Source organism: Perissodus microlepis, chromosome 17 (genome assembly GCF_051167445.1).
Source record: "Perissodus microlepis isolate ML-2025 ecotype Zambia chromosome 17, ASM5116744v1, whole genome shotgun sequence".
In the NCBI taxonomy this organism is placed as follows: domain Eukaryota; kingdom Metazoa; phylum Chordata; class Actinopteri; order Cichliformes; family Cichlidae; genus Perissodus; species Perissodus microlepis.
This window is the reverse complement of record NC_140477.1, coordinates 18739156-18761322: the sequence shown is the minus strand read 5'-3', so window position 1 is coordinate 18761322 and position 22167 is coordinate 18739156. Positions and strand designations below refer to the sequence as shown.

General features: G+C 41.8%; 1 protein-coding gene across 25 annotated transcripts in view; it reads right to left on the bottom strand.

Annotated features, from left to right (window-relative positions):
• Window positions 1-1497: 1497 nt before the first annotated feature.
• Window positions 1498-22167, bottom strand: part of celf2 (cugbp, Elav-like family member 2) — a 241166-nt gene continuing 220496 nt past the window's right edge. For 3 of the 25 annotated variants that reach the window (XM_084910813.1, XM_084910823.1, XM_084910818.1), the window contains 5 exons: window positions 19497-19631; window positions 16189-16317; window positions 13444-13641; window positions 10909-11052; window positions 1498-8556 (listed from right to left, as the gene is read on the bottom strand). In XM_084910813.1, the coding sequence (XP_084766939.1) occupies window positions 8429-8556; window positions 10909-11052; window positions 13444-13641; window positions 16189-16317; window positions 19497-19631 (734 nt within the window). In that variant the 3' untranslated portion in view covers window positions 1498-8428. The remainder of the gene's footprint in view (window positions 8557-10908; window positions 11053-13443; window positions 13642-16188; window positions 16318-19496; window positions 19632-22167) is intronic. The other 22 variants (XM_084910817.1, XM_084910825.1, XM_084910828.1 and 19 more) reach the window with 12 other exon arrangements.

Below are 22167 nucleotides of genomic sequence, written 5' to 3'. Positions count from 1 at the left end.
TCAATGTTTATAAAACTCACTAACACACTTAATCTTTAATCTGTGCAAAAAGCAATGTGTAAAAGAACAAATGGCTATAAATAGGGAGCTATAAGCTAGCCAAGTGTAGGAACTTTATTTCAGTTGCTGTTTAATGTTTATTTGAATAAAGACAGTTAAATCCTGTCTACACTGGAGGAGATAACAAAATCCTCAATGACAATTCTGCTCACAAAAAACTCCAACAGATGCAATTTTGTAACCTAAAATCCAACCTATATTTAAAGCATTTTAACACAGTTTCACCAAGCGCCTCAGCTAGCTTTCTAACGGCTAACTAAACAAAGACTAAAGTAATCATGTAAAATTTGAACCTAGCTAAAGGTGTTTTGTTGTGGTGCCAACTGTGTTACCCTACTTTGGCCATTTGCAACTGCAGGTATCGCCCAACATCTGGCCATTAGGTGGAACTCAAGTGTAAAGCAACTTTTGCGTTGGCTTCACTTTCATCTTTTATACTATCTATGACTCCAAATAGACGGAAACCCTACCACACATAATCCTAAGTCTTCTACAGTGATGGCAATAATCTAAATGCATGTAACACCACACCAATCCAAATCTGCAATTGCAGCTAACTAGCTCACATTAATGTTGCCATTATTCCTTCAGTTTGGTAACCAGTCTGTCATCTACCACTGAGAAGTGTATAACAGGGTGATGGCCAAAGCTCACCTGGCACACAACATTCAATGACCTGAAGCAAACAAGCACTGCCTGTCAAGATGTGGAAGGACTTGTTGCCAGTTGAAAAAGGTGGTGCTAACCACTAGGAACTTGTACTCTTACTTGTGCACATAAAACAGAGTAATAGTATGTACTCAGTTTAAGAAAAACTTTTTATGGTTTCCACCTGACACTGGGAAAAGAAAACAACCTAAAGGTCACCAAGTCCCTGCAACTCCAAGGATCTAGCGATATATATTTCTCAAAGACCTAAAGGAGAGCAGGCCTAACCTTTCACCAAGAAAGCGCACGAGTGTATTTTCCCCCAAAATGTCAAACCATTCTTTTAAGCTAAGGGATTTCTAGACCCAACTAACAAGTTTTTAGTTGTTCCTGGTGAAATTTGGATTTGCAGGACCCCGCGTTGCCATTTTTTGGGTTGGGCAACACTTGTTGACTGTCGCGCGACGACTTGGGCTACACAGTAATATACATACAAACACCTCGATGTATATTTACTATGTTTCGTGAGAACAGCATAGTGAGTTGTCATTGCGGATGGAGTCAACTTTACTATGTGATAAAAACGAAACAATAACCAAAATAAATAAATGAATTAAAATAAATAAATAAACACGAACATGAGAGGGGAAAGGTAGAATGAGAGGGAGAAAGAGAGACTATGACGAAGAAGAGAAGGAGAGAGAAAACGAGCGAATGGCAGGGAGAGAGGTTGTGAAACAGTACAACATCAGACAGCCACTGGAACATAACAACACAGAGAGAGACAAGTATTAGGAAAAATGGTTTAATATAGGAGACAGAAGCAAAAAACTGCATCACACAAGAACATACGTTTACAAAAATAATTCTGACTGCTTCAGCTACACAGTTAGTTCACAGAGAAGGACAGAGAAACCGGAAAAATCTAAACAGCTAAAAGCAAAAATCTTCTAATTAGTTGATCTCTTTATTAAACTAATACATTAATCCACTGAAGGTGACTAAATATTTCTATTCCTTCTTTTTCTATAATTGTCTTATCGTGTAGACGGCACAATACAGAAGTCAAATGAAACTTACCGCTGTTGTATAGACAAACTTGCTAAGAACTATTTATAAAGCAAAAAATGAAAGATCTGACACTCACCTACGCTCTGTTTTTCGGACAAAAAGGGGAAAAAAAGTAAGAAAGAAAGGTAGAAAGAAAGAACAACACTCGAGTGAGGAAAAAGAAGTGAAAGAAATAAAGCCAAAGATCTCCTAGAAAATCTTATATCAAAAGCCAACTTTCTCGATGCCAGCTAGAAATCATACTCGGGGACCAGTCAGGGTCAGGCCACACCACCAGGCCAGACAGCGTTTTTTTGTTTTTTTTTCTAAGATTTTTTTTGTTGTATCCTTTAATCTCCAGTATAAAAAATTCCACTGGTACAAAATGCATAAGTACAATCAGTTGTAGAAATAGGAAAGCCTGCATTTTTTGTACTTTTTAAATCCCATCCAGTGACAGATTTTCGAAGAGTTGTCAAACAAACATACATCACGCTTACAGAATCCACTGAAATGCATTGACTTTGGCTTCTCTCGTGACAATAACTTTGAAAACTACTTGAAAACCTTTTTGAGAATTAAAAAGAAACAAATCAACAACAGCAAACAGCAACAACAACCCCCCAAAAAAGAAAAGAAAATTAGATTATCTCTACAGACAACAAGCTCTTTTTTTACGCCACAGGAAGAGAGAACACACAAAACATTTTTCCTCAAAAAACTTGACATAAGCCATAATGCAAAAAAACGACAAGTTCAATTTTTTTTTTCCTTTCAGATTTCATTGTTTGATAAATAGCACTTAAGATAATTAAGAAAGAAGGAGAACAGAGAAGTGAACAGTGACAAGATAGAAAGATTACAACGAGCATCGGCGATGACAGCCCCTGAGGCGAGCCGCTCGACAGAAACTCCGTTTCTACGGCCCTGTTGTGCTTCGACATGGACAAAAAGACGAGATGCTTCACACTGAGACTGTGCGACGTGGGGCTTCTGTGCAAGTCGGTGAGATTTGGCAATTTGTCTTTGCTTTTTTGGGACGCTCAGAATGTGGAAACGACAGCACTGGAACGAGCTGAAAAAAGACGCGACTACACGAAACCTGGTCCATCGACGCTGATCTGGGGACTGTCCGGCTTTCGTACAGGTAGCTATGGCTGTTTGTGGCACGCCTCGTGTGTGTGTGTGTGTGTGTACTGCATTTAGGAAAAAAAGAAGTCTGCTCGCCTCCCTCCGTAAAATCACATAAAGTTTGGCATCGCGTTTGGTCTCGGAGAGCGGATAATGAAAGCTGTATTGCCTTCATCTCGGCTCTGGCTGTTGTTTCCGCCTGCGCGCGGGACCCGTGGACGTGACCCTTCCCTTTCCAACCAACAAGCGCTTTATTTCCCCCGTCGCTATTCCAATAAGACGTCTCTCCACATAGCCCTGTTTCTAATAACCCCGGTTAGCCTGGGAGACAACAACCAGACGGAGAGGGGCATCCTTCAAACAGATGCCTCCATCTCTCTCGTTCTCTCTGAATCGCCTTCAACTGCTGCGAGGAGCCATTTCAGCCTTCCCGCTGTGGCCGATCGGACGAAATGGCAGAAGAGTGAAAACCCAGACGAGTGAGAGGTTAACGGCACACGAAAGTGAACCTAGACTTGGCACACATCACTGACTGACAACATCTCCTGTAATACTGGTACAACGCTCCCTGGTTAAGGCGACTGGTGAGCTTCTGTAGAAAATAATGCTGCCATCTTTAGTTTTTTTTTGTGTTTTTTAAATTTTTTGTAGTTTTTTTTGCAGACCGTAAACTAGGCTTTCAGGGAGGGGGGACGGGGGGCAGTTGAATAGACTGACAACACTGTGCCATGTAAACGGCTCGACTATGATGAATGTCAATAACACACTTTGGCATCTAAACATGATTTTGGCCCGTTTACACCACAAGACTCGCACATGGAGAAGTCTCATGACCGCTTATATAAAAAAGAAGAGGAGGAAACGTCAGAAGGATCAAGTTCGGCGACGGGGAAATCAAATGGGCTCAAAACTTGCTCCGGACCCGTCCCGCCTCACTCATCTGACCAGCCGACACCGGCGTGTGCTTTTTCCTCAAAAGATCGAGGCTCGTTTGCGAACGAGCGAGTCTTGCCCTGTGCTTACATCATGAAAGCGAGCACGCTCGTCTGAGGTGATACACAAAAAGTAATGATCCTCGCCGTCTGAGACAAACGGCGCAAACTCTGAGACGTTCTGAACTCAACAAAAGGGATAAGAGGGTTCTTGAGAAATAAGGCTTTGTGTATGACTCTCACCTCCATTTTTATTTATTTATTTATCATTTTTTGGGGGGAGCTGAGGAGCGGGACGGAGCGCGGGAAAACAATCAAAACAATCCACGCTAAAGCCTGACGTCTGTGTTTGTGTGTGTGTGCGAGATACTGATAGAGAGAGATAGAACAGGAGTGCAAAGATTTGTGGTAAGGCTTTGATGAGTAAAACTGCTGTACAATGGCTAAAAATATCAGTGCGTGACTCGTGTGTGTGTTTTTAAAGTGTGTGTGTGTGTGTTTGTGCACGCTGGCGGGCGGTAGCGGTTGCTGTAGAGGCTTTCACACTCAGGGGCTCTCATGCACAATAACAAAGTAAACTGTGAGGTCTGCACGAGAGTGTGTGTGCGCATGTCCGTGTGTGTATGAATGTTTGTGTGTGTGTGTGTATAGATATATATATGACACATGGGCACTTTTTTTCTTTTTTTGTTTTTTTTTGTTACATCTTTACAAAGAAAAAAGCAAACATGACATTTTCAGGCAACAAGACCACAGAATAGCAAGTTAACAAACTTTTTTTTTTAAATCTATATTTTTAAATATGAGGGATCCATACAAAACACTTATAATAAAATACCCATGTTATCAAATAATTTCACAAGAAATACACTGACGCGCTAGGCAGGAAGTACCTTTCAGAATTTGGCACTGAACTCCACTGATTTTGTCTTTTTTTCCTTTATAAGACATTTTGCTGAACAACAAAAACACATCTAAATATTGTTTCCCACGAGAGAAATAAAATAATAATGACATTGATGCTTCACAAGCTGACATTTTATATATATATATATATATATAGATATATTTATATTTATATATATTTTTAGGAATTTCATATAGGTAATTAACCAACAGGAAATTTAGCAAATAGGGACTCCTTAAAAAAAAGAAGAAGAAAATTATAATAAAAAACAAAGTAACTGTTATAGTAATATGAAAGGCTTTGTCTATTGTTCAAGTAAACTGATTTTTTTTTAGTCTTCTCTTGAAAAACATGAGACATTTAAGACCGTTAGACTTGTGATGAAACCACAACTAAACTCACGAGAAGCACCGACGTTAACGCGGGTTACAGGTATCGTAGTATTTTTTTTCCTCTATACATTTAAACAGTAGAAAATATAGGTCATTTCATCATGTGCATTTAAACCACGGATTGTCTATCTGTGAGTCAGTTCAGCAAAAGGTGACACAAGTAGGTAGCATTTCTCCCCCCCAAACAGGGCAAATGTCGTTTTTTTATTTTTACCTTTAAACTACTCTAGAAAAAAGTGGTTCTATATATAGACTTTGAATGAGAAACAGAGCCACTTAAAATGGCCTTATCAAAAAACTTTACACTGCCTGAAAAATGTAAAAACCATTAGAGAGCTCTGAGAGAGTCTAATATTGATCAGACAGTTTTTATTCAAAACTGTTTGGAAGTAGTCTTATTTCTCAGAGAAACTGACGCCGACTGCTTCTGGCCCGTGCTCTTGTGGCTTTTTTTGTGTGTGTTTTTTGTGTGTTTTTTTTTTCTCCTCTCCATCGGCACCAGAAGCAAGAAGACGCGCCAATTCCTGTTGTGAACTTTCAAGTTTACTTTAAATGAAGAAGGAAGGAAAAGTAACTGACATAATAATAACAACAATAAAGAAGAAAAGAAGAAGAAACAAAAGAAAAAGACACTGTATGGAAATCACTTTGCCACAGGTTGTTGTTTTTTCTCAAAAAGAAAAAAAAAGGAACCTTTTTTTATCCATAAAAATCTCAGTCTTTTTTTTTTTGTTGTTTTTCATACGAATGCAGCTTTTTTTAATGTTGTTGTTGTTGTTCACATTGATTCATTTACCCACACCTCCCTTATCGCCTCCCTCCCTCCCTGAAACCCTCCCGGAAAACAGATCCAAATGAGGTCACATGCAAAAGAACAAAAAAAAAAACAACAACCAAAAACCAAAAACAAAACAACAAAAAACATAAAAAGACCAAAAAGCAAACAAAAAAAAAAAAGTCCAAAAAAGCTAAAAGTTCAAAAAAGGTCAGTAGACGGCGGTGGCGGAGGAGGAGGAGAACCAGGTTATGATCAGGTGAGCTCGGAAAAGACATCAGAAAAAACAATGACGGGGGAGGAGGAGGACGATGGCACTTTTTTTTTGGTGGGTATTTTTTGTTTGTTTGTTTTTGTTTAAAGTTTTGTGTTTTTTTCGACACCACGGAGACATGCTAGGCAAACGATGAGCTAACAGGCATGGAGATGGGTTGTTCTAAAAGGGGGAAAGAAAAAACGGGAGAGGAGAGAGTTACACACAGAGAGCCAGAGCACCACACCACTACAGCATTTCTTTTTTTATGTAAAAAAATAAAATAAAATGAAAAATAATTAAATAAAGGAGAAACAACAACAACAACAACAAACAGCAAACAACAACAAACGAACAACAGTGCAAAACAGCAGAACAGCAACACCACTCACTGATTTCATCTGCAAATATTTTAGCTTTAAATCCGTTTTTTCTTGGGTTTTTTTAGTAAGATAAAATGATATTGATGTTTCAAGTCTATATACTAACAAGCAACAACACACGTTCACTCATTCGTACGTACGCGCACACACAAAAAACAACAAGAAATAAACAAAGGAGCACCCAAAGCGCTATCCATCAGATCCCGGATGGATGTTCATTTGGGAGAATTAATTTTTTTTTAAGACGGGGAACGGGTGGGGAGGTTCTTTTAACTCGTTCCTTTCTGCTTTCAGATCTTTGTAAAAGTCGGCAGGTAAAGGAGGGGCTACGAACAAACAAAAAAACACTCAAAACAAACAAAAAAATTATGAAATTAAAAAAAAAAAAACGCAAGGAAAAAGGTTGAAATTCGACAAGTGAAAGAAGTAGGCCCACTATGGATGGAGAGAGGGAGAGAGTGGTAATAAGAGAGAGAGATGGATGGATAGATGGGTGGGTGAACAGCACAGAGAGGAGTGTGGTGGTGGTGCTGGTGGGAGGGGCGTCGAATGGCGGCGAAATGTTTTGGTGACTGTGGTTTTCTGCACTAAAAAAAACACCAAAAAAACACCAGAGAACCCAATTCCACGAGACTTCTCCACAAGGGTCTACTTTATAATGATGCTGTATACTTTATAGGAGTCCAATAACTTAACGATAGGCAATAAATAAAATCCTTTTTCTTTTAAATCTGAGGCAGTAAAAATGCTGTATAAAAATAGAACTGCTTTTTTTACAAATAAAATTTACAGGCCTGTGGCTTTCTGTACTTTGAATTATTTTTTTTTAATCTTTCAAACAAACATCAAGTATTTTCAGTTTACCCCCTTAACCCATAAACTCTTTTATTATTAGTAGTAGTAATAGCATTGTCATAGCCTTCATCAAATTCTGGATGTTATTTTGAAAATGCTCTACATGCTGTAATATCTCTTTCACAACAAAGACCAATGTGATCTGACCCAGAAATGTGTTTACTAATTATTCATTTTTACCTTTGAGAAATAAAAAAATTCTTCTTTTTTTAAAATTTTCACATAAATAAAAGCTGGAGTATGCGTGTTTGTTTTCCTTCCTGCGGCGGTAGACTGTAACTGTACGGCAGGTTGTTGTTACCACTGACTATACTGTAAAAGAGGCCACTAAAAGTTTTGCAGCCTTTGCTCCCGGGTTGCCAGCAGGCGTAGAGGGGTTTTTGGAGAAGCAGCGGCGGCCTGCAACCAACACCGCGGAGGTCAAAGGTCGAATGTGCATATCGGCGTGCGCGTCAAAATTTTTTTTTTAAAAAGTAGTAAAAAAAAAAAAAGTAATAATGAACCATTCACCAGGCCTCAGGTTCATAATGAGAGAGAGGAAATAAAAAAATCTTCATGGCTCCTTTGTCTTTACGTCTGTCCTGAAAAAAGTATAAATAATCACCGAGAAAAGTTTTAAATAACTGCGAAGCAAAAAATCGGAAAAAAAAGCTACTTTCTTCCATTATTATTAAAAAAAAGAAAGAAAAAATTGCACAAAGTAATGGTGGTAATGGAAGCGTTCATGTGTGTCAAAAAAAACTGTAATAAATAATAATACTTGAACATAAGAGTCTCCAAAAAAGCAAGAAAAAAAAAGAAGGAAAAAAAAGAAGAAAGAAAACAAGGCGTGTGTCTCCCTCAGGGTGGTTGTAGGTCGTCTCCCCCTCCCTCCCACATCCCCTCCCTTGAACCCTCACCCCCGAGTCCCTGTGTAGAGAGGTCGTGGCTCGGTTTGCTGTTTTTTTTTTTTCATTTTCATCATTTTTGTTGTTTTTTTTTCTGTGGGGGGACTTACCCTAGCAGTGCTAACATGGGGAGCAGATAGACCCTAGTGCTAAGATCAGTACGGTTTGCTGTCATTCTTGGAGCGCTTCAGCTGCACCTTCAGCCGCTTCATGCCAATCTGGAAGCCGTTCATGGCCTGGATGGCTGCCTGTGCCGACACTGGATTGTCGTAGCTGACGAAGCCTGTGAGGGGACGCAAGAGAAAAGTGAACAGTTAGAGGAAAAGTTAGAAGAAGGTCAGTTGTGAAGAAACTGTATTAAAATAACAACAAGAAGGCTTTTAAAACATTATTGAGTCAGACTGACGGGTTTCAGGCAGCCTAACATTGGCCTACTTCATTCCCAACCACCCTGGCGTCTGGTCATCCCCAACCGGCCATGGCAGAAGGCTGCCCCTCCCTGAACCTGGTTGTGTGCTCGGTTTCTTCCTGTTAAAAGGGAGTTTTTCCTTCCCATTGTCACCAACTCTTTGTTTAAAAGTAGTCATCTGATTGTTGGGGTTTCTACCTAATGTTGTAGGGTCTTTTCCTTACAGTGTCAGTTGCCTTGAGGCAACTGTTGCTGTGATCTTACCTGCATAAATCCTACATCGCCTTGTTCTCAAGTTATCACATTCGATTTTCAGAAAACTTGCTCTGACCTTGAGATCGATGTCACTGATTTTAACTTGTGTGAGATTTTTACTAGATGCATCTATGGTTTCAATTTAAAGCTACAGTGTCGCCTTGTTCTCGAGTTCTTGCATGACAAAAATACTTCACAAGGCATCCTTACCTTGTTTCTGGGTCTTTGATATGTTTAAAAACACTCCTGGTACACAATAAGACAAGATTAAACTGTAATGATGGCCTAAGGGATGTTCGTTTGTTGCATCAACAAAATAATAAGAGACTACAGCAACAAACAAACAAACAGATTGTAGGTAGCATTAAAGCACAGATTTACTTTGACAAAGGCCACTTTTGATTAAAAAAGTAAAATTAAAGGTTTTGGAGCGGACTGTGGTGTTATACTAAGATTTATTTTTCTATCTTCTCCGCAAAAAGTCATTTTTGTTTACGCTAACGCTTCCCTTCCCCCTGTAATATCTGCAACCTCTGAAGCTGACAGTAAACTCCTCGTCTCGCTTGTCTCACATCCATCCCCGCAAACCATTTTCTGACAAGTACCAGACGGTAGTTTTTTCCTGGATCCATGCTTGATTTAGTTCTGTTTTCCTTAGTTGCTGCTTGTGGATTGGATATGTGTAATATTTAGGTTTTGATTTCCATACAAATGCAAATCTACACGGTATTTGCCCTGGATTTACTCTAGTACTTTAAAAAAAAAAAACACACAAAAACATACCAGTAAGGAAAACGTAAACAGTTCCTTCTAAAGTTCCCTGGAAATAACTGCGTAAATATGAATTACTTATAGAAGATAGACACAATGGTTTGAGACGGCAACTCAAATTTAGTTTGCACTTAGTTTACAGAGCTATTAAAGTATTACTAAGACTCATTCAAATCCAGGTAAATTCAGGTATTAGTGGAATGGCTCTTCTCTTGAATTGTCAGCAGTGTATGTTGGCGATTCATCTGCGTTACGTCAGGACTTATAATAATAAGTACCAAATGAATAACTTCCAGGAACTTTCTGAAGAACCTTGCCATGAATGTTTCTCTTTTCTATGGTACTTGAAGCAAAGCACCACAAAAATATAGGCTGATCCAATAAAAAAATAATGTTCTTGGTAATAGCTCAGACATGTTCTGGAAACTGACCATCGGAGGACAACCTCCCAGTGGAAAACTTGATCATTTTCGGCTTTATGAGCCGATTATGAGAGCCGGAAATCATCACTATTTTTAGCAGAAGTGTCTCCTGCCACATTTGTGTCATGTGGGAAGGATGGTAGAGTTGGGTAAAACTTTATAAATTGTCTATTTTTGATAAGCACGAGGCTTCCTAATTGTTTGCTCTTTCAGGTACGTTGCTCAGCCAGATAAGATCTTATAGAAATCATTGCTCTGTAATTATTGCTTAAATATTGAAGTTACAGCTATTCAAAGTCTAACAAAACATTAGATGTGAGTGCAACAGTCATGTTGTACACTGACAGACTGTACATAAAAGATGGATGTAGCCACCAACGTAGCTACAGACCAGCTCATTGTACCTTGTTTTAAAGCCTTGAATTGGGCATTCTATTCATTGCTTTCTTTATGCTTACAAACTAAAATGTGATCCAATTCCAAGGTAGCCTTGCTCTGTGGCTTATTGTGTTTTTTCTGGCCTTTTTTAACCCTAAATGGGACCATCATTTAGAAAATGAGCATCATGTTGTATTAAGTAAGAAATCTGTCCCTTCTGATATCAGAAGAAATGCAGATAAGGCACTTTGATACAACGTCCATCTTTTATGCACAGTCAGAACTTGCCGTCCTTAAAATTTGTTCCCTTCAACAACAACCCAGCCCCTGATTTATGACACAGTCAAGAAAAAGAAATAATTTCAGGCATTTGTGTGCGTTTTGGTTTTTGCTGCCGTACCAAAGCACTTGCTAAGGTTTGTCTGTTTGTCGATGAAGACTTTGGCAGAGACCACATTTCCGAAAGGCATGAACATCTGCAGTATGTCCTGGTCTCCAAACTCCTGGGGCAGGTGGTAGATGAACAGGTTGGCACCTTCAGGACCTGAGGTGGAGGAGGGGTGGGGGATATGCAGAGCAGATATGAGGTCAGTATAGTTTTTCCATTTAAGCAAACCTGCAGCAGAGGGAGCGCTGCACTGTGGCTGTCGTCATAGGAACTCGGCACAAGCACGCCGCTTCCCACAATATCCCATGACCTTGGGTTTGTTATTGAATTTAAACAGCATTCTGCAATTGTATTGAAAATCCAACAAAGATGAAAGCTTTTGGTTTTCAGCTAATAATTATATTTTGGTTTGCTGCAAACAAAAGTAGTTCCCTATTCTTTTGCTTTTGATTTATTCATTCTCTCAGCCGCATGTAGTCTCTCTTAAGAGGGGTCATAGGGTTCCCTCCTACCCAGCCTCTATCGCACATTCTAATAATTCTAATAGGTCAGATCTCTCAGAATCATTTAATATGCTCTCCACAGCTAAATGAAGCAGCGAGGGAGCCCAGTGTTTGGCACATCTTTGTTCTCCCTGAGGGGTTTTGAACTCCTGGATGGACTGTCAAAGAAAGACAGCTTCTTTACAAATTTATCTTCGCTGCAAGCCGAGATGAGAAGTGCACAAACAAACAGTATGTGGCTCTATTTGTTTTACTAGACATTTCATCATCTGGTTTGTATTCAGCACTGTCGTCTAAAGCTTTTGGGTAAATTTAACTTCAGCTGCCAGGTTCTGTACGTAGGCGGCACTTTGCAGAAGCGCTGATGTGCAGACTGACCAGTTTTCACATTTTCTCTCTCAGACGCTGTAATAAAAGTATTGATCAGAATCCAAGAGAGGTCTGATTAAACACTACTTTTTTTTGCTACAAAAACAATGTGAAATGAGTTATTATAAGTGAAATAAAGGACATAAAAATAGGTTTGGTCCAGTTGTAAAACAAGGAATTTGGTTTTAAGAGATGAGGATGAACTTTTTTATGAACTGAAACGTTGTTTAATTTTAAAAGTAAATTTTTTTTTATAACTCTTTGCTCACGTTAGGGCAACATTTGACTATTTTGCAATTATGAGTTTCAAACCTCAGAATATACACTATGTTGCCAAAGGTATTCAGTCACCCATCCAAATGACTGAATTCAGGTGTTCCACTCCCCTCCCTGGCCACAGGTGCATAAAATCAAGCAACTAGGCGTCCAAACGGCTTCTACAAACACCTGTGAAAGAATAGGTCGCTCTCAGGAGCTCAGCATGGTACCGTGATAGGATGACACCTATGCAACAAGTCAAACAAAGTGGAAGTGATTGGTAATGATAGCAACTCAGTCATGAAGTGCTAGACCATGTAAAATAACAGAGTGGGGTCAGCAGATGATGAGGCAGATGGTGCACAGAGGTCGCCAACTTTCTGCAGAGTCAGTCGCTACAGACCTCTAAACTTCATGTGGTCTTCAGATCAGCTCAAGAACGGTGCTTACAGAGTTTCATTGAATGGGTTTCCAAGGCCGAGCAGCTGCATCCAAGCCTGAGATCACACCTCTCTGTCTAACAATATGATGGATGACTCTAAGTTTGGCGGGTACCAGGGGAACGGTACTTGTCTGGGGGGCGATTATGGTGTGGGGTTGCTTTTAAGGAGTTGAGCTCAGCCTCTCAGTTCCAGTGAAATGAACTCTTAATGCTTCAGCATACCAAGACATTTTGGGACAATTTCATGTCCCATCTTTGTATGAACAGTTTGGGTTGACCAACATGACTGCGCACCAGTGCACAAAAGCGAGGTCTACTAATACATGGATGAGCAAGGAGGTGTGGAAGAACTTGACTGCCTTGCACAAAGTCCTGACCTCAACCCAACAGAGCTCACAAATGTGCTTGTTGAAGAATGGTCAGAAATTCTCACAAACACTCCCAAACATTGTGGAAAGCCTTCCCAGAAAAGCTGGAGCTGAGAATGAGATGTGAAGGCAGACGAGCGAATACGTTTGGCAACATAGTGTATCAAGAAAGTCGTGGTTTGACAACCAGATTTCTCCACTAACATCTGATGCAAACCCTGTCACTTTGTTCTATCAGCAGGCGTGAACTATGACAGAAACCTTTCAGTTCAGAAAAGAGCTTCAAGGGTTACAACTAGGAGACTTTCAAGGGGTAAAGAGTTAAAAGGCATCCTGTCTTTAAGGCCAATTTTTTATGTTTTTAGCACAGATTTTTATTACTTGATAAAAACTAACATTTTATCAAGACATTACACCACAACACTATAACTTTATAGAGTCTACTCTTGGTTTCAGCGCTGAGTTTAAATGCCTGTTTGCTTTTTTGAAGAGCAAATCCTGGAGGAGACACACGTTTAGGGGAAAAAAGTTGCTGTTGTAAACACTCTCAAATCTAACTCCCACTGAGCAGCACTGATGTGCAGACATACAGCCTTAGGCTACTGACCCTCTTTCTGGCTGCCGGCAGCCCCTTGCTGCTGCAGCAGGGACTGGCTGTAGAGGGTGGGCAGCGCTGCGGCGGCGTACTGCTGGATCCCTGAGTAAGCCTGCGTCAGCGCGTCCATGGTGCCTGCCGTCCCGTTGGTGAGCCCTGCGCCGCCCAGGCCTCCGTTTAGAGCCGCCATACCTGAGAGCATTTGAGCAACTTTACATAAAACCCAACAATAAAGAAAGAAGAGTGCACTTACTCATTAGCGCTCCCACTGAAGGTTGTGTTTTTAAACCACACATACACACACACACTAACACACGCACAAGAACATACATGACACGAGACACACAACACACAAACATCGACAGCTACGCCGGACCATACTGTAAATTGCACTCACATCGACACACGCACACACACACACACACACACGCACACACACGCACAAACAAACAGAGGACCAACCGTGTGACGAGAAAACACAAAGGACGAACACATACAAGCACAGGACACACACAGAGGATTCATTTAAACACGGTAAAGTATGAAGGAAGCTGATGACAGCCAGAGCTGCACGGCTATCTCGGAGTAAAAAGCATGCAGCGCTGCATGCGCACACACAGAAACACACTCGGAGACCACAGCAGCGTCGACGGAACGACAAAAATAAATAAATAAAATGAAAAGAAGATGAAGAATTATCTTTCGCTTCATTCAAAGTGGCATTGTTAAACAAATACTGGGGTGCGATCATGTGTGCTTTTCCTGCCCGTGACGGCTCTCTTTAGGGGTGAAGACAGGCGCGCGGCGCGTAAAGGGTAGGCGGGAAGGGGAGGGGTGCGTGGCGATTTTAAAAAGTGAAGGAACACAGCAGTAACACTCATTAGCTGCATGTAACGGCTTAATATCACAACGGAGGGCAACTTGTCAGAGGGGGTCTGACACTGGCTCGGCGTCCTGTCGCCTCGCCGTCAGACACAGTGAAATAAATTATCACCGCGGCGCTCTGGATTATAGGTCACTCATTTATTCAGGAATAATTGCACCAGTGACCTTTGCAATTCAATTAAGGCCTAGATGTGTTTAAATGAGGGCGGTTGTTGGTGGTGGGTGGGTGAGTGGGAGGAAGGATGCGCTAAGAGGAGAGAAGGGTTAGTGAGGACAAAATGGGATGCAAAATGAAAGCGACCCATTCGGCTCAGAAGGACGAGCACGTGTGTGTGTGTGTGTTTAGACATGTTCTGTATTTTTGTACCTGCGTGTGCTCGAGTAGACGCATATATAATTTACACAGCGGATACAGCTAGTCGAACCGAAGAGCGGTAAAGGTCAGGAGAGAATAATGTGGTGGAAGAGGCTGGTTGTACAGGATCTCTGCTGTCATAACAGCTCTGATTAAGATCCCAGCCCCGTCTCCCCGGAGGTCAAAGGCAGGACGCGCACCACACGGCTCGGCAGATGCCAGAACACCACACTGGGCGGCCGTGCGGTCGATACGATCCACATGTGGAAAGAAACGTGTGTGACTCGCTTAACTTAAAATGGATTAATGAACCACCCAGCTGTGTTAATGCTTTGACAGCAAATTAGATTTTTCTCTATTTTTTTTACTTTGAAGAAAGAAAAAAAAAGAGTCCTATTTAGCTTTTATTATTGGGACAAAAACAGCCTTTTTGGGCCGTCTTGTGCAACAAAATGATCAAATATTGTATTTCCTAGCGTGACAGCAGCCTGAAAAAATTGCGGTTTCTCCTTTTGACATTTAAATGATCAAATTTGAGTTTGTTTTGTGTTAAATTCTAACACAACACAGCTACCTTTTATATTTTTGGCATGAAATTGAAAAGATTTGTATTTACCAGCCAGGAAAATTGAACTGCATTGTGAGGGTACAATTACAACATTTACATAACAGTAAATGTGAAATTGGCAGCTAACCAAAGGAAAAATTACAATTTTGGCCTTTAGCCCCCCGTGCAACTTGTCCAAACCGCTTTGCGGAAACAACAGAAAACACAACAGTGACACAACAAATCCAACACGATGTTAAACGATGACACAGCGACAGCCTTTGTTAGGCAACGAGCAGCACGCCAACTACGCCAGGATGGCACACCAGCACTCTTACAGCAAGCACAACCCGGGACACAACCAGGAAGCGGATGAAGAGATGAGTGGAGGAATGGATGAAATATGTGTTGGCAGGTGATTTTATGCAGTTTAAAAGCTTTAAAAGAGGAACAACCATTTATTTTTTAAGTCAAACTGAGACACAGAGAGACGACGGGAGGAACCAAACTCTGGGAATTTTAGCAAAAGCGGGAATACCGAAGCATCACACTGTCTTTTTTCTGTTTCAGAAGAAAGCCAAGTGATGCATGGTGATAGTCAGTTTCAACATTTCTGATATTTGTATACTTAGGAATAGCCGTTCACATTAGAGTTGGACAAACGTATGGATTTTTGATAAACTCGTTCTTCGTTCAATGAGATTAAATATTGATTTTCTTTGGCATGCGTTTTCCTCCTTCTACTACCAAATCTGCACATTCTTGGTTCCAACAGATTTAAATGCAGAGTTTGTTTAACATACAAGTGAATCATTCAAAGTCATCAGAAACCCCACTTGAGTCAACCCCCCCGACAGCTGCGGCTACGTCTCTCTGCACTGACTCACAGGCTTTGCGGTAGTGATGTCGCCGTTGGTTGTGTATGATCAGAGGTGGAGGTGGAGTGGCTGATGGCAGGGTGAATACTCACTGTTAACGCTACCTGCTAGTGCATTAATGTTGTTCAGGCCCACAGTTGCTCCTGCCAGGCCCTGCAGGGTGCCCAGAGAGGTCAGAGAGTTCATGGCGCCAGCGTTGGAGCTGGCTGTGGTGCCCGCTGCTGGGGGAAGAGGAGGAGGAGGAGGATGAACAGAGCAAAAATAAAAAAAGGAGGGATAAGGACAGAGGTGAAGAGGGAGAGTAGGAGACAAAAGAAGTGGACATGTTACATAAACATATAGAAAACAAAGCAACAAGGTTCCTTGTGTAGAGGTTCAGGCTTTTGCATAGCTTGACCTTCATTTAAAGCAAACAGTAAGTGCTCCATTGTAGCAAATTAGCATCAGCTTTTGGTGCATTTATCACAGACAGTGACGACAAGGAATTTGGAAAGAGATGTGCTACACAGACCAAAGGGAGCTGGCTCAGATTACTTCCTGTAAGTTCATCTTTTTAATGGCTGCACGCTTCAGTTTCTTGAAACTTGGTGGCAAGCTGAATCACAATAATCGGTCATTACTGAGCCTAAACATTTACTACTTCTAGACATGAACTACATAGAGTAAAAGGTAAAAAAACAACAACAAAAAAACAGGCACTGGTTTGGCATCAAGAGACTAAAAATGCTGTCCAGTTCAGGCTTTGTCTCTCCCAAAAAACGTGAAATGGACACGCATGCAGAAGTTGCATTATCAGCAGGTGATGTGTGTGTGTGAGTGAGTGATGAACCAAACTTCTAAAACAAAGCTTTAATTTGAACCCCACTTGAGAGAAAAACGTTTTGCCCCACAATGTGCAACCTGGGGCTGAAGAAGCTGCTGAAATTCTTTAGTCTAACTAAAAAACTACAATAACCTAAAACTAACATTTGGAAATTGGACTTGCCAGGACAGAATGCTTGTTAGACATGTCGGGCTCCTCGTGCTGTAGTGTCTCCTGAAGGGCTCAATTTCCTGCTTTGACAGGATATTAAAACTTGGCTTCAGCTCCTTCATAGTGCGTTCTGCTACACTGCAGCTTTTTGCTAGCAGTAGGAACTGACAAGGAGGCACCTTCATGTAATGCAAATGAGCGATGAGGAAGGAGCTGTGGCTTGATTGTCCTTCGTTTTTTTCTTCTTCTGTTTTTTAGAGGAATTAATATGACTAATTTATTCATGCAAATGCAGGTTTGCAGATGTTTCTGTGCATATTTTTTTTTCTCAATTTGAGACCGAGACTCCTTTCTTCAACGGGCAAAGAGAAAAAAGCTTTGTGAGCTCATGGCGACGATGAATGCCGAGAGGCTGATGGAGAAATCACTTCACAATTTGTTTATCTCTCGAGTTCAGCCGGTGTGAATGGAGAAAAGGGAGCATCTCTCTGACAAGAAGCACCACGGTTCAAGGCAGAAAAGATCTTAATAAAACCAATTCTCCTCATAGTTGCACCGTTCCTTTATGAGTGTTTGATCTGATGCTATACTGATGCTTAAACATGCTACAAGTGGCACCTTTAATTAACCTTTACCAAACAAGCAGTGGCACCTTGACCTTAAATATAATAATCTATAGAAGTGTATGGAGATGATAACAGAATTCTGCATGGTATGTTGTGCACCAAAGCAAGTATACTGCAGGATTGCTGCAATCGAGGTAATGCTGTAAGAGCATTACATAAACATAAGGACAATCCAAAGAAGCACAGATATGCACAGAATGCATATAACAGTCAAACCTCAGAAATGTGGACTATAATTAAATGACTTTTCCCTGGTTTTATTTTAAATCAACTGAAACACACAAAAACAGCCAACGGGCGATGGATGAATAGACCACAGTTGGACGCAAACTCACGCACACATACACCTGAACACGCAGTGATGGCAAATGTGTGGACAAACTGGTGGACAGGTAGGATGGGGTGGGCAGGGAAATGTGGTGCACAAAGCCTTCGATCTCATTCTGCTTAAAACAAAAACAATTTTTTAAAAAAGTATTAATTTACCCTTGTTTTCATGAAAGCGATGCCAACAAAGCAGGACTGCGGCTGAACACGTTAAGAAATGTTGCGGTAAAAGGAAGCGTAATGTCAGCACACGGCCTGTCTCCATGCAGAACTGTCTATATTTATCAAAACTGGCGTGACGTTTTCAGTTTCATGCAGTATATGCCGCCACTCATTCACAAAGAGCGGCTCAGCCTGAGTGCGTACTATTCAAGGTTGGACTGACATTCAGAGAGAGAGAAGAAGAAGAAGAAGAAGAAGAAGAAGGAGGGAGACACAGGCGGGAATAAAAGAGAAAAGGTGAAAAGTATGGCGAGAACGAGACGAGAACGGGCGTTCACGCCAAGCGCAGATCAGCTCGGTGAAGGCAGGAAGTGGGATGAAGAGGCGCAAGTGTTAAGGAGGGAGAAGACGGGGGGGTGAATGTGTGCGTATGGGAGGAGGGGGGTAGTTTTTCATATTCATGCTCTGTTGGGAGTGCGCACCAAAAGAGACAGCAAAACCACGGCTGCTGGAGCGAGGCCGAGCCGACATGAGAGGGGAGGATGACGGAGCAGAAACAGGGAGCTTGTCAAAAGCGGGGCAGCAGGAATAGACGAGGGCAACGAGAAGGAACACAAGAAGAGGAGAGGAGAGGAGGAGGGGCAGCGCGAGTGAGAATGATGAGGCACTTTGGGAAGAAGCGGTAGGAGGGGGGAGTCTGAAGGTGATGATATTTAACCTTAGCCGGGTTCAGGAGGTTTTTAAAACCCACAGCTATGAACACAGAAACAACACAAACAAACGCCGTCCGCTGGGAAACAAAACCAGTCTGCTGCTCTAAAAAGTTTCTACAATGTCTCCAGAGCTGGTGAGGTGAGGCATGAACAAAGAAATCGACCAAAAATAGGACGGAAGAAACACACATAGGTCTAAACCTGACGGGAACACTTAAGCACGAAAACGCACATACATGCGCGCGCACCATGGACAGCGCATGTGTATCACAGGATGGCATGGCTGTGGGGCGACATGGTGAGGGAGGTGAGGCAGGCAGCGGGTGAGTAACACAGCATGGTGTCTGTCTTGATATGAAGGTGGACACACACACATACACACACCATGGGAATGTGCCAGAAAGAAGGTCAACAACACTGACGGGGATCCAAACAATGAGGATGTTTCGGCAGTAATGGTGTCGGTGATGATGCGGCGGGGATCGTGGGACGACAACAGTGGCAATGGTAACGATGGAGAGCGAAGGACGCAGGCAGGCGTCGGGCCCTCCACCCTCCCCCGGCGCTGGACCCCCCAACCTGAGTGGCTGTGGCGTTACCTGGGCTGGCCAACGCTCCCAGGGAGGCGGCGTTGGAGGACAGGGGGTTTGCGGTGGAGGGGCTGGCTGAGTTTTGGGCCGCCGCCGCTGCCGCCGCTAAAGTGGCCAGGTTCTGCAACTGCAGAGCACTCATACCTGGAGAGAGGAGCCAGAGAGGGTGGTGTCAAACCTGGGGCTGAGGCGTGGCTGGGTCGCCTGGCTGGACCGGGACAGCGTACCAGAGGACAGCACTGAACACACGTTAGCTGCTGGGCGTCCGGAGGTGTACAGCAGTGGAGTGTGTGGATATCCTGCACATGTAAACCTTGAAATGCTCTTTATTTGAGGTCTTTGTGAAGAATCTGTAGCGTGTGCAGGCAAACACTACAGAAGCTGATTTTGCTAATAAGTCCCCAAAGTGTCTGAATCAGTAAAAAGCAGCTGTTGCAGTGTTTTAGGTTTGGCGCGTTTCTCTGAGGCGGAGCTGCTCCGGAGGAAGAAATCATCTCAGCGATTTAGTTAATGTTATATATTTTTTTATATTCAAGAAGCATTAAAGCTCAGCGGAGAGGGCTCAGACAATGCAGGAGGAAACTAACCTTCCTACACTGCCTATATGGGCTTTTTAGCCAATTATACCACTTTAGATTCAACAAGAGCTCCGAGTCTGCTCAGCTAACTCATGCTTCTATAAATAAATGTCTGCCTGCTCAACAAAGACCATCACATCTATATCACAGGGTAATGATGGGAGCTTTTATGATATTGTAGTTCAGAGGATGAAACTGAGTCTAAAGGGCACCACACATTGGAACTGGCCTATATCGGCCTTGTTGACTGATGTCAACCTATCCCTGTACCAGTTTGTTTGATAGTTTGCAGGTATCAAGGTGCAGATTTGGAAAAAGCCCATAAAACTCTTACGTTTATGCAAAAAACAGAACACAAAACTATTTTTGCACCAGCAAATTGCCAAAATGCCATTTAAACTATCAAAATAGGCACTTAATGTGAGAGTCAATGAATCCTTAAAAGCTAAAAGTTCAGTTTTTTAGTAAATTAGTAAACATGACACTGAATTGAGTTAAAGGCCAAAAAAAGACTAAACATATGCGTGTATTCATATCAGCTGGGCTCAGAGACTTCAAATATAAAAATCTGGATGAAGTCCCATCATCCTCCTGAGGCTGGAGCTCTTGTTGGGATCTATTTTTAATTTTTCCGAGCTATTTGGGATTAGGTGGACCATCGTCTTTCAAATAATATTTAAAAAGTACAACCTTGCATGGGGACAGTGGGTTTATGGTACATTATAAATTCATCATTGTGTCACAAGGTACAAAACACTTCGAATTTATAGAAAAGCATAAACATAATGACCCCGTGTGAGGATGTGTGAGGGTCTCAGGAGGGTTAGAAGAAGTGGAAGTAGAAAACAAGAGGAGACACGTCGCTTATACTCTTATGCTTATACTGTCAATCAAAAGAAGCCCCTGCTTTATTTTATATTCACTGTAACTAAGAGTGGGACCAGAATTGAGAAAATTATCATCATCTTTTATTAAATTTGACTTATGGCTCAGTCACACTAGAGGGAAAAATGAGGACCGCAAACTCACTGCGGCTACGGAAAATCTGGGAATTTGGTGACCGAGTTCAAGCAGTTGTTGGAATCAACTCATCCTCACCCTCTGGTGGGAGGTAACTGGTCTCCAAATTATCATGGTCTGACTGAACTGACTGCATTCACTTTAAAGGTGTGGAAATAACTGTCATCTAATATAGCCGATCGTCAACATGTTGCAATCAATCTGAGTCAGTCTGTGCAACTTGCCTGCAAAATATATATATTTTTTGCAGTAGTGGACTCTTTGTAAGGTTACTGAGCGCCTACGTCATCGCGCAGTTGAATCACCGTCCTTGAGCAACTACGTCACTATTTCTGGAACCATTTCTGTTTCACAACTCCAAGGTTCAGTAGTTAATGTGACTTTCTCTGAATGCAAGTGGCAAGATTGCAATTTTAATTGTCAACTCGACCCAATTCAAAGCAGACAGAGTCCGTCTTGTTTCTGTTTTATCGCCATCCTGATGCACCAAAGTCGCTTGGAGGATGGCACCTGGCTGCGAGTGCTGCCAAGGCTTGGTCCGCTTCTTTGAAGCCACCATTTCAGAGGCAATAAAACTTCAAGTTCATTACATACTGTCCCAATAATTTTGGTCATGCAACCCCTATTTTCCCTAATGTGACTGTGGCGTTAAAACTACTGATTGAGGCCATAAATTCCAGCGGAAAGTATTTACTGAGATCATAAATCAAATGAGAAGTAAGTTTCCATTAGACTTTACTAGATGAGTCACCCCCTGCTGGCTATTACAAACAATGACTGTTTAGAGTACCTGGACATTATGCAGTCTACGGCTGGCCCCTATGTGATGCCAAATGATTGAAGCCTTCCCCTTTAAACTAAATATTAAAGCCCTCTCCCTTTCAGCAGTCACCCTCTATTTCAGGGACCCCTGAAGGCTGAACTCTCCTCATTGTTAATCTTCTTTCTGGCATTAAGCATACGGCCTGTACTTAAGCATAATTAATGCCTATGTGCCAACGCCTAAATGATGGCGAAGCAGAGGCTATAAAACACTGTCTGTGAGCACAACTCAACCTTTCACCTCACTCCACAAATACGCG